This window comes from Anthonomus grandis, chromosome 22 (assembly GCF_022605725.1).
Source record: "Anthonomus grandis grandis chromosome 22, icAntGran1.3, whole genome shotgun sequence".
Classification (NCBI taxonomy): domain Eukaryota; kingdom Metazoa; phylum Arthropoda; class Insecta; order Coleoptera; family Curculionidae; genus Anthonomus; species Anthonomus grandis.
In genome coordinates, this window is record NC_065567.1 from 36,943,471 (window position 1) to 36,956,906 (window position 13,436).

General features: G+C 33.9%; 1 protein-coding gene across 1 annotated transcript; it reads right to left on the reverse strand.

Annotated features, from left to right (window-relative positions):
- Nucleotides 1-1,233: 1,233 nt before the first annotated feature.
- Nucleotides 1,234-12,413, reverse strand: LOC126748564 (solute carrier family 41 member 1-like). The gene is made up of 2 exons (XM_050457891.1): nucleotides 12,080-12,413; nucleotides 1,234-2,825 (listed from the first exon to the last, which is right to left on the reverse strand). Exons 1-2 carry the CDS (start codon nucleotides 12,158-12,160, stop codon nucleotides 1,467-1,469), a joined length of 1,440 nt encoding a protein of 479 aa, XP_050313848.1. The 5' UTR covers nucleotides 12,161-12,413; the 3' UTR covers nucleotides 1,234-1,466.
- Between the last annotated feature and the right edge of the window lie 1,023 nt (nucleotides 12,414-13,436).

A 13,436-nucleotide genomic window follows, 5' to 3' on the forward strand; every position in this document is an offset into this window, starting at 1 on the left:
CTCGAAACGAAAGGCTAAACTATAACGCCAAAAACACCGTTCTAATTTCGTGTAATCATACAATAGGCGTTAAATAGAGGTGCCTTTTTTCCCATTATTATCCTATAAACAGGAATGGAAATGTTTTTTTTAAAGGACTAATTTTTAGTAAGCCGCAATTTTCTTTCTCAGTTTAGAAAGTTAATTTTTATTTTATATGATCCACACATTCACAATTTTATGAAAAGCCTGTCTACGATAGTGTTGGTATTTTGTTTGGCGGATACTCTGATAATCAATCCTACATAAAATAGGAAACGTTTGTTATTCGTCGAAAGTATTATATCAGCAGAAAGTATTATAAAGTACGCATTTTTTCATAAGGGAATATAAAAATATCAGTAAATATATTTTAATATTTTATGATTTGATTAGGTTTAGACTTCCTAAAGAGACATAACATTTTCGTAGCAAACGCAGTCTTCTCTTACCTCTTTAGTAATCCAGAAACGCAGAATTCTTGTATAGTACACAAGAAATCACTTACATAGACTAGTGGGGCTAAAAGTAACTTTGCGTTCGCAGGTCATCAACTGTTCAGAATTTAAATAAATCGTTAGTGGCTAAAAGGAGCAAAAAAAAACGTACATAAAATCTTATGCAGAATAGCCAGAGTTATTATACCTACACGAGGTATTGGCCGATCATGCAAAACTTCAGTGAACCATCGGTTATAAGTAATTGCTATTTAAGCCCATACATTATAATCAATAAGATATGTATACAAACATTGTCATATTTTGCAAATAGCATTAACAAAAATACAGAAGGGTACATAAAACAATGCCAATAATATACTAGAGTAAGAAAAACTATAATGTTTCATCTCTTTAAGGATTAATTTCAAAATGAATATTGTTGGGTAACCGCAAAGTTATTAATGCTACTTTTTTAGGAAAACTCCGGGGCCTCTCGACCTTAAAAGTGGAAAAAATATTGTTATACGTTTATTATATTAAAATATTTTTATATTCATGATGTGGAAATTGCTTATGTAGTAGGGAATAGGATTGAAAATGATAACTAAGGTAAGGCAGGAAAAGAAATGATTATTATAACATTATTTTCCCACGAGGTGCCACTTTGTTCTAGTAAAGCAGCATAAGCATTGTATTTTCAGTTCCAAATCATAATTTATAAAAATTCTAGAAAACCGAGTTGATATAAACGTATAACTAACATAATAAACACAAGTTATTCAATAGTCAAAATATATTTGAAATAATATACACAAACTTAAATAAATGGCAACTTTGGCATAATACATATTAACATAACATACAGATTTGATTAAATCTATTTAAGTCCTTGTTTTCTAAATTAACCTAAATTTTGATAACAGTCCTGGATATATTTTATAACCGCTTGTTAACCCACAATAAAAATACTGACCCTGCAAGCTTGATCAAAATAGAATACGAAATTACTCACTCACCAACGTCACTATCTTTATCACCAATAAGAAACAAAATCTGAAAGGCAATTCCTAAAAGTAGGGTACCTAGTAAATCTCCAAAAGCTGTTAAATACGGAATAGCAGAATTGTCAGGATCCACTCCAGATTTCCACATACAAAGTGTTAAAACTTGTGCAGTATATAACAGCAGGAATACCTGAATCAATGCTGCGCTTAAGTACACCACAAGAAAGATAAAGGTGATTGATGTATGGCCTGCTTGTAAGTAACTAACTGTGTAAGAAAAGATTAAATGTCCTGGAATTACCATAAGCATCAACATTTTCGCTGTTCCTGTATGGCTAGTTTTCTTATTATCACAGAAAGCTGCACAAGGGCTAATACATATCTCCATACCTTTTGGTAATTCTCCCGGACTGCCCCTACTGTGTAATTCAGTCGATATTCTACTTGCTTGGACAGCAACTAGATTACCACCCACACCATTTATAACTAACTGAAAGACGGCCACACCTTTGTACTGAGAGACGGTAAAATCTAAAATCAGGCCTCCGGTACTACTGATAATCATAGCTGTAACAACAGGACTCCATCCACTAAATAAAACTTCACGAGTATACTTATTTTGACTAGCAACATATGCCCATAAAGGAACGAAAGATAACCCTAATATAATCAATATTGGACATAACCATGGATGGCTGCTCAGATTTTGATAAAACAAGGAAGCAAAATACGATAAAACAGCCAATGTTATTAAATCTCCAAGACTTGCAGCAATCGGTGTAGCGACGTTATCAGGATTGATATTAAAATATCTTGAAAAAATTATTACACCTATCATGACCACTCCTAAAACAAAACTGGCACCAAATGCAGTTACTATGCTGCTAGCGCAAAGGAGCATAGCATGCTGAATATTTAGTTCTCCACGAGGAATCCAACCAAACACCACAGCAGCAACAGATGCAAGAAATCCAACTACAATGGCTTGACATAATATAAGGGCCATATTACCTATAATTAAACTTAGTTTCTGCTTATGTCCATCTAAATGTCCTAAATTAGCATGGGTAGATAATCTTGATGCTAAAGTCATTTCCAAATTGCCTTTAAGGCCTAATAGAGCAGGCACAAGAATGTATACTTCTGAAATGTTTTGATACACCGGCCAATGTTGAACTTTGTCCAAAAGTAAGCTTGCTGCTACCATCCCAAAACCAGCCAAAATAAATGGTATAAACATTTGGATTGCTGTTGCCCACAGAGGTTCATGGTTTAACATAACTACTTCCACTTGAACCTCATCCTTGCTGCCATTTATTAAATCAGTTCCTAAGAGTCTACAGGTGTCATTGGGCTCATCTTCCTAAAACAAAATTTTATTGCTACACCTTTTTTATTATATTGTAACGAAATTCGGGAACACACTTTTATTGTCAACGTCAAAAAAAAACACTAACCTAACTCGCCTTGACTGTCGTTTAATTCTTTCCAAGGTAAAAACTGACTAAACAATTAAAACTGAATCAATTATCACGAAGCGTGGCCTTTTTAAGACCCGATGGAACAGTTTCGAAATATTTAGAATTATCTTCATTGTTTTTGCCGAAAGAGACCAATAATTTAGGAAAATACTGACAGTCAAAGCAAGTAAGCATACAAATTCTAGAAAATTAGAACTACAGGGATTTTCAATAATATAACCTAAATTGGGGCCAAAATGGGGCTCTCGAACAAGATGAATTACTTAAAAACTAAACACTATAGATAAAAATAATAAACCAAACGTAAGTAGAACCCTAAAGAAACCCTACGAATCAACTTTAACTACAGAATACTAATAAAAATAGTACAAAAACTAGGAAAATAATTAACGTATTTACATTTTAATAATAATATTTTTATAAAATATATAAAATCTCACAACAGTTTTAAAATAAAATTCCAAAACATCACTAAACTAGGAACACAAGTATCTTAGAATGAATTATTTTATATTATATAAACATTTAGACAGAGGTAGTATGGGTGAGGGAGCTAGAGCTCGACAAGTAGGCCTAAAGGTCCGGACACACATAACCGCAACGAGAACGATCCGTGAGTCAGCCGTGTCACGGACGACTTAAGTCTAAAGTAAACCAATAAAATTATTTTTTACGATTTACGCCCGTGTGACGAGACCGCACCGCGCCGATTTAAATTTGTTTGAATTTTTACTAAATCGGTGTTGAGTTCCACGTGTCAGAGTTTGTTTGTTTGGTAGACTGTTGTCGGTTTGCGCTTCCGGCTTCCCAATCAAAAAGTTGGCGCTTCGCAATTCACTATTTTGAAAACTACTAAACATTTTGCATATATTATAATAATATAAGATAAAAAACCCATCAACCATACACCACGAGTCTTGTTAACACGCTGGTATCAAAACACTGCCGTAAACACGGCCATCTATCGGTCAAGTGTGATCTGAGTCTCGTCCACGGTAAGTCGTCCGTGACACTGCCGACGGATCGTTTTCGTTGCCGTTATGTGTGTCCGGACCTTAAACAGTCCTTTTTCGCCAAACTCACCCCTACGCCTTCACTCCCAATGCGCGGTCTTCACTGAATCGGCTCGTCCTTATAATAAAGGCTTGCACGTTACGTTGTCCCAGTTCAGATATTTAAGATCTTCCCGTTAGAGTGTCGTTGCTGCAAAAGTATGAAGTTTCCTACCCTGTATCGCAGTTCGGGCAGGGCGGGCTTTCTCTTATACCAAAAAGGTATAGATACCTGTTTAGACAGTTATGACCAGTCAGGATTCCGACCAAATCGATACCCTGTCGGGTCTTTGCTAGCAGTTGCCTTGCTTTAGAGCCGCCATGATCTAGTATCATCTCCATCGCCTGTCTACATTCTTCTGTTCTTCTCCAATTGTTCCTTGTTTTTCCCAGGCCCAAATATTAAGTACCGGGGAGATTCATTTTTGGCTAAGACCTAGATAAGAATCGGAGCCTGCGAAGAAGCTAACGGAACCTTGTTTTTCCAGTTCATCGCCCCGCTCACTGCCCTCAACACCCCGGTATCCTGGGACCCACCTCAGTATCACTTCCCTGTGTGATGCAAGTCTTTCCAATGCGTCTTTGCACTCCTGGACTAGCGCGGAGCTGATCCTGGGTTTCTGGATGGCCTTGGGGGCAGCTTGACTATCAGAGTAGTTGCAAATCCCCTCGTCACCTTCTAATGCTTCTCGTTTGTTTGCTACTTCAAGTATAGTAAACATCTCCGCAAACTGAGATGTATTTTCCTAGTGAAAAGGATTCCCCTGTGTTCGTTTCCATCCTGTACACTCCGAAATTGGTGGATCCGAATTGTTGCTTTTCATCCTATCTGTGTACCAGGCCTGGAAACTATTTGGTTCATCAATAATCAAATGTACCCTTTTTGGCATTAAGCAACAAACCATGCCCAGAAGACCAGTTAGAGATATTGTACTTGGATAGGACTTGGTCCCATACTTTTTGCCCCTGATGCCCCAATGGATCCCTGAGGCACTCCATGTTCAAGATATTGAATGTCAGACCTAGACGCATCAAGGTCCACAACCTGCTTTCTATGGTTTAGATGTAATAAAAACCAGCCACAAGCTTGATTAGAAAACCCAAAAAAGTGCAGCTTCGCAATTAGCATATCATGGTTAATAAGATCAAATGCGTTACTATAATCTAAAAAGCCTACTATATATCTAAAAGTTCTAGACAGGAGACCTTTGATTCATCCATGTTTTTAGATATGCAGCTAGTAACCCTACTAAGTGCTGTTGCTGTGCTATGACAAGGTCTAAATCCAGACTGAACATCTGGCAGTATCTGTTAAGAATAAACAAAATTGTTCATCATGTCGGAAACCAATCGTTCAAGCATTTTCCCAAGGATCGTCAAGAGGCTAATTGGTCGTAATTTATCCAGACTACTGATATGTGTAGTCTTGGGCAGTGGCTTTACTAATGCCGTTTTCCACATAATAAGATATACACCAAATGGTAAACAGTTATTGTAAGTAGTCATTATTACAGGAGCCAAAAAATCAATGCTAAATAGAAGCATATCATAACTAATCTCATCAATACCCATACATTTTGATTTAGTTTGTGAAAATGATTTATAAACATCATATTTTGTAACGATTGATAATTTGAAGGTATTATTCGATGAAGGCAACATAGTGTTAGACGAATAATATTTGACCAGCTCTGGGTCCACTGGGATGGCCCAATCACCAGGCTCTGGCCCTATGCTGGCAAAGTAATTGTCAATTCTTGTGACATCTTTCAGGTTTTCAGGGATTTCAAATGAAGCCCCAGAATGAACATTCCAACTATTAAGCTTCAGCCCAAACGTGACTGTTGAAAATCCCTTGACGTGTAAAGGCGGCTTCATCCGTAAACATCACTAAGAACGGAAATTCGGCGTCGCGCCTCGTTTGTTGGAAAAAGCATTGAGCGAATTCTACCTGACGGAGATAATCCTCAGGCACGTGCGTGCATATTTCCAATTTTGAAAATGAAATGGATGCAATTATTGTTCGTGTAAAATCTCCCTTTCCCTAACGAAGGATATTCGTCAATTTGCGCTAAGATCTCCTCTTCTGTATAATGGAAATAACCTCAGTTCTTTTAAATCTGTACTATTTGTCAGTCTCAAATACCTTTAAAACTGACAAATAATACTGATATCTTAAAAACCCCAAAAACAATGCTATAAGTACACAATTGAGTCACTAAATTGAATTATTAATCAGTGCTTATTACTTGGAATATGCTCCTTAATTTATGGTACATAACATTTGATAAAAACGTAAAAGAGGTCTATTCCTAATAATGTTGGATAAATTAGATATTATTTTACACCTAATAAATAAGAATTAAAAAAAAAATTGGTTTCTCCTATTTTTTAGCCCTAAAATCAGATTTATTTTGAGACTTTATTGTCAATATTATTTTTTTATTACTCAACTCATGTAACAAAACTTTGGACAATCAAAATGTGCAAAAACTTTTCTTTTGAAGCTCGGATTTAACATGATCAATTGTCAGTTTATTTCTTACATTGATCCATGACACAGAAAAAAGAGAAAACATTTTTGTGATATTTGATCCAGAAATGTGGTTTCTATATCTGAAGTAGTTATCTACACTAGACTCTTAATAAAAAACATCAATACCAATATTTTCTTCTAGTTGTGTAAGTCAGTGATCACTTGACTCTTGAGACAGTTCATAAAAAGCTTGTTGATAAAGAGTCATATGCAAACTAGTTAATATTTTATATGCTACTTACATACTTAGGTTAAGAATTAAAAAAATAATAAAAATAAATATTAAGACAATAATGTCAATGGATCCAGATAAAACATAAAAAAGAAACACACAAACAAAAAGTTGTAACAAATAAATCTTAAACTTAGGGTCTGACCAAACAAAATAAAGTGATTAAAAAGTTAAAATGGGACAGTAAAAACTAAAATAAGGTAAAATAAAATAGGGAACTAGAAACTATAATAAGCCTTATCAGCTAAAAACAACTTTATCTTTCTTCTAAATAGTTTTAGGGAGGTAAATCTCAAATATAATGGCAAATGATTATAAATCTTAATACTCTTGTAAATTATAGACACCAATGCTGTGTGACGAATGGGTAGCATTAAGTCCAAAACATTTTGAGACCTCATTTTTTGGCCATTTTGAGTTTAGATTAACAGTTTCTAGGATAAATAAACTATAAAGATGCCACAAGAGTCAAAATAGTTGTCTTTAACAGATATTACAGAAGGAGAATAGAATCACACCAGGACTTGTACATTTGAAGATCATCCTGAGTAGCTTCTTTCAGAATCACAAGGTCAGAACAGTACCAAAGAATAGTAGTATTGTCAGCAAATGTAATTTTGCCAGTAATTCTTAGTGACATAAGTTCATTGATGAAAATCAGGACTCAAAACTGACCCCTGGGCAACTCTACAGCCAATCTCCAGAACACTAGACTGCATTCATCCTATAAAGACTCTTGATAATATCTTATAATGACAAAGCCTTGTCATGATGACTCTCGTCATCCTGTAATGACAAAGCCTTATTTAATATAAGTCAGTAAAACTGCCACAGTTACCTCACCACTGTTTATACTATTGTAAAGTCTCCCCAAAAACTGAAAAATGGCATTATCTGTACTGTGATCCTCTTGAAAACCATATTGGAGAAGAATAGTTTGTTTTGACTTTTGACAAGCTTTTCCACATTTCAGAAAGACTGGATAATAGAGATCTAGGTCTATAATTTGGGCAATTTTTTTTGCAAATTTAAGGCATGTATGGAAGGTACCAGATTCCCAGGAAGAGTTGATTGCCCTAGCTAAAACTTCCAAAATTTGATCAGGAAAATTAAAAAATAATATAATAGATAGTTCATCAGTACCAGAGTTATTTTTGTTCTTAACACTCAAAATGGTCTGCTTTATTTCTTCAAAGTTTGAAGGGAGAAAATAAAATGAATTATATATACTTCTACTAGTCAAGAGAAAATTGAGAGAATCTGCAGTCTGAGAAATATTTTTGATCAGTTTGGTCAGTTAGAGCAGTAGTATTATCATCTATGATTAATCCACTTTTCTTCTGTTTATTGGATGCTGTAGAAAAGTACTTGTGGTAATGTAAGTTTTTAGTCAAATCTATAAGTTTTCTATATGAAGATCTGTCTGTCTGTATAAGAGTAAAAGTGCAAATCATTTGTAAATTTTCTTTTCATAAGTTGACATAGTTTTTTAAAATATTATGTTCAGAAAAACTAAATTTTAATTTCATATAAGAACGCATATTGTGATAACATTTCATGGAATTAGCTAATATCATTTATTTATTCTGTGGGAGAAATTTAATTAGTTGCACAAATAACATGCAAAAAATTGTCATCAACTTTCTGCATAAGCTTTAAACATATTTAATCTGCATAGCAAGTTCTTTTTCAATACCATAAAATAATTAAAAAACATTATTGAAAAAGCATTTACAGTAGAGTCTCGATAACGTGAACTAATTAGGGATGACTGTGTTCATGTTTTCGAGGAGTTTATGTTACTAGATAAAGTTAATTGCATGATAATCTAACATGTATATGTACTTTGAATATATATTTTATTGGAAAATCAAACAAAAACATGTTATAAAGTTAGTAATACATAGTTGAAAATGTATATGTATATGTTAATACATAGTATAAAGAAAAAAATATTTATTATATAGGTCAAAGTCAAAATATACTTTATTTGCTAAGTTTACAAACTTGTGCTAAAAGCTTCCTAATCCTAGAATTTATAATACAAGTATTTATTTGGTTATACAGGACAAAACAGAATACAGAATCGATTTTAATATAGCATATTTTATATAAACAAAGAAAAAACCAAAAAAGAAGAAAAGAAAAAAAATCTGATCAACAGACATATAATTAATTTTAAATATTAAAATGAATCGTTAAAATATTCTTCAATGCTGTAGTAAGCTTTTGGTAAGATTAATTTCTTTAGATTTCTCCTAAACTTTTTAAGGTCTGTAACAGTCCTAATCGAAAAAGGAACATGATTAAATATTTTACGACTAATAAATATAAGAGAGTTTCTCGTAAGCGAGGAGGTGGGGATTGGAAGAGATAAGTATAGTAATAATATAAATAAATAAGATAGGTAAGTATAATATGTATGTAAATAATTCCAACATACATTATTTATATTTAATCCGTTGTTTTTAGAAAAAAGTTATTTACCTTTATTTGACGGATACGTTGTTTGTTTGAAAGAATAGTTGCACATTTATGTAATTTGTGTAAAGACTGAATATCCTCGAAGTCGGCATTGTTTTGCTCCGCCCATTCTAGACCTCTGTTAAATGTACGAACTGCCTCAACGTGAGTGACTTTATCCATAGCCTGAGAAACCTCTGGATCTTGATCCTGTTCGGTTTCTGAATCATTAGACACTGCAGTACAATTCTCATAATGTCAACGAGGTCATCTGTATTCCCTTCTTCGATATCTTCATGTTCGAAGTCTTGCCCTGGATCAATTACTTCTAATATTGAGGTTAGTCTCTACAATGCTATTCAGGCTTAGCAATTCTTGACAAAGAGTTGCCGAGGGTATTGTGTCTTCACAATCATCATTGCTTTGGCTTTCGAAAATATTTTTCCAACACTTTTTAACGGTTGCTGGTTCTAATTTATTCCATGCTCGTGATAAGTTTAAAATAGCATCCCTGAGGTTGTATTGTTTGATAATGACATTCGTGTCCTTAGATTTATTAACTACAACCATTGCCAAAAACATGGAGCGATAATGCAGTTTAGTCAACCTAATAATGTTTTGGTCCATATGTTGAATTAACGGTGTCACATTGGGAGGCATATAAATAACTAGAATTAGTCCATCATCAGATAAAAGTTCCTCTACTGGGGGATGACTGGGGGCATTATCCAATAAAAGAAGTGCTTTCTCTGGAAGACCTTGTTTCTTAAGAAACTTTCTCACCTAAAATTAAAAAAAACTTTTAATTTTGAAATGTATAGCTATGGCAGGAAATTTACCTCAGGAACAAAAATTTCGTTTGAACCATTCCTTAAAAATTCCGGCTGTCATCCATGCAGATTGTGAGTTTTTGTAGTGTACAGGAATGTAAGAGTTCTTAAAACTTCGTGGTTTTTTAGCTTTCCCTATTACCAAAGGAGTCAGTTTATGTAGTCCAGTCGCATTTGTACATGCTAGAAACGTTATTCTTTCTTTGACTGTTTTTCTTCCAGGGGCAGTTTTTTCTTCACTGGATACGTAAGCCTTTCCGGGTAAAAGCTTCCAGTACAAGCCGGTTTCATTGGCGTTGTACACTTGGTCATAGTCTAAGTTTAGGTCCTTGATTTTTTCTTCAAGTTTACATAAGAATGGTGAAACCAGCTCGGGCTGAGAAGATAGTTTTTCACCAGTTATTGTTAGGAAGAGTATGCCAAATCTTTTCTTGAACTTTTGCATCCACCCCGAGCTTGAAGAAAAAGTGGAATTTTTGTCGTACAGTTTTTCGTGAAAATATTTGGCTTTCTCTTTTAAAATTAAACCACTTATTAGTGCATTCCTCTCTCGTTGTCGCAAAAAACACTTATACAAAACTTTTTCCATTAATGGATATTCAGAAGGTATAAAAGATTTTTGTTTACCTGGTCCAGAAAAAGTCAAGGCAACTGTTGAAGTAATTTGGTCTTTTTTCTTCTTAATTGCACACCCCGTGGATTTCGCTATTCAATACTTTTTTGCTAAAAAGGTAACTCCGCAACCTCTACTAACATCAGACAAGAATTGGGCTTTTTTTTTCAGAGTTAACTAATTTACTTTCTTAATAGACATCATGTTTGTTTCGTATTGTTCGGCGAACAAACACTGAATAAGACGCAAATTTCATATCTCTTCCAAATATGCATAAACAAAATATACAATTTGGAGGCAATATGCAAAAGCACTAAGTTAGTACTAAAGTTGCCGACAAAGGGAACATAGGAAATGCCACTTAATGCCTATGGGTAAAACGGTAAAACGATATAAATATGTTTTTGTTCACGTTATAGAGGCGAGATATTTTTGGCATTCACGTTTTAGAATAGGCTGAATACCAATTAGGCTGTTCACGTTTTGGGATGTTCACGTTTAGGGATGTCCACGTTATGGGACGTTCACGTTATCGAGACTCTACTGTATAACATTCTGTTATCAAATCCTGCTAAATTGAGAAAAAAAATTCTGGATTTTTTTTTGAAAATTTATTACAGAAATTTAGCATTTTCTAAACAACACATAAAAAATAATCAGACTTAATATTCCTTGTACAAATTAATTTAAAAAAAAAACACAAAAGATATTTAATTGTCTATAATTTTTAAATAGTTGTTGATGTTATCATAACTAGTGTTTTCCTCATACAAATTCCTCACTCAACTTACTTGAACAAATACCTTGGTTTTTTTGAAGTATAGGATCACACTTGTATATTGGAGACTTGCATTTTTTTAGATTATAAGTAATTTTTTCTAATTTCTTATATCTTAAGATTATATTTATAGGAGTTTTTTATGTTTTAAAGTAATGTTTCACAGTCAACATTACAGTAACTTAACTCACATCTTACAGCATTATTTACCATGTTGCAGAACAAAAAACTAGAAATATTTTTTAGATTAAAATATTCCATCTTGGATTTTAAATTAATAAAATTTACAATTTTTGAGCAAATTAATTCTCCGCCAGCAACAGAATTATGAAAGACAATTAAACAGATTATTAGAAAGATTTTCTCAGTTTGTGATTCTTGAATTTTTGTGTATTGGAATAATCTTTAAAATGCAGGACAAATAGATTCCTGTAAGGAATTTTAGAACAAAACAGGACACCTCTAATGTGAGACAATTGGCAACCCTATTAGAGCACTGCAAGAAATAACTACTCAACAATATATTAATTTGAGAAACCAACTTATAGGTTTTAAGTATGCTTCGTATAGAAAATGTTTTTGGCAATGAAATATATGCCTTGTGGCATAACTATACAATAATAAATACTTACAGCTTGATCAGTCTCAGTCATCATGGGTTGGTCTAAAGAGACTTTTTTGTTCAATTTTCTTTTTCTTACTGCAGAGTCCATAACTGGAATATCTTTTTAATACTTGGAACTACCATTCTGAATATTTATTTCAAAAAAGGTCTCTACATTTAACTTTAATACAAGAAGCTTGTTAAAAACTGGCATGCTTACTGATATTGCACGTATATTGTATTGTTATCTTTTTTTTGTGTACTTAGTTAATTTTATGTTGTAATCTTTTAAATATTCAACATAAAAAAATGTAAATAAAACTATAATACACACATAAAAAATTAATTCAAACGGCGTATTTGACATCAATTCATTGACTTGACAATTTTGACATATAAAGAGTTGTCCGTTATTGACTTATACACAAGAAGATTGGATAAAGGAGAGATATCTTGCCTGTGCTGGCTGAGCCAATGGGTATGTCAAGTTCCCTACCCCAACAATGCTATTCCCGGATTGGCGTTTGCGCAGTCCTCAACGCCCGCCTGGCAAATGTAAGTAAAAATCGAAACGAGGGAGGAAAAGAGACAGACGCGTGCGAGAGTGATGAAAACGAGCTGGCTCCCCCAGATCGGCTCCAGCACGATGCATAGGCAGCATAGGAGATATCTCTTCTTTCTCCAGTCTTCTTGCTTATACCTCTATAAATTATATAATTTTTTTTTTTAAACTTTCAACCCCTTGGCGGGTGCAACCACCCTCAAAGTCTTAAATAGAACTGGGGGTCAAGTATTAGCTTATTTTAAAGGTCCTTTTATTCTAGTTACAACTGCCAAGTTTGAAATTGGTAACTTGAGTTTTTGCAGCATGACAGCTTGTCAAAGATTTTGAAACAATACCGTTGTTTAATACTTTTAGCGCTAGTTTATACATCAGGTTCTTGATTTACAAAACAAAAACGCTTGCACCCGTTGATTTTTGATTTTAGAAAGATTTTTTATTTACATTTTTAACCCCACAACTTCAACCCCTTAGCGGAAGGGACATTCACCCTTATTTTTTAAATGGGAAGGGGTGTGTTATGATATATCTTTTGAAAGGGCATTTAATTTTCTTTACAATAGCGCTTTGCTTTTCAAATGTAAGCTTCGGGTTCCAGAGAAATCTAATTTAATTTTATTGGTTAGTACTTTATCAAGAGGTGATAAATCCGGCGATCTCGCGGGCCATTCGATAGCACCCCTTTTCTCAATCCATCTACCACGAAACGTTTTATCCAGAAACTGCCGTACTGGTAATGCATAATGGGGAGGGGCCCCGTCTTGCTGAAATATCGCATTTTCTTCATGGTAGCGTTGGTCGTTTTCCATAATTTCAATCAATG

Coding starts and splice junctions, on each gene's coding strand:
- LOC126748564 (XM_050457891.1), bottom strand. CDS start 12,160: ATGGACTCTGCAGTAAGAAAAAGAAAATTGAACAAAAAAGTCTCTTTA. Junction 2,826..12,079: donor TGACTGAGACTGATCAAGCT/GTAAGTATTTAT, acceptor ATTTTGTTTTAG/GAAGATGAGCCCAATGACAC.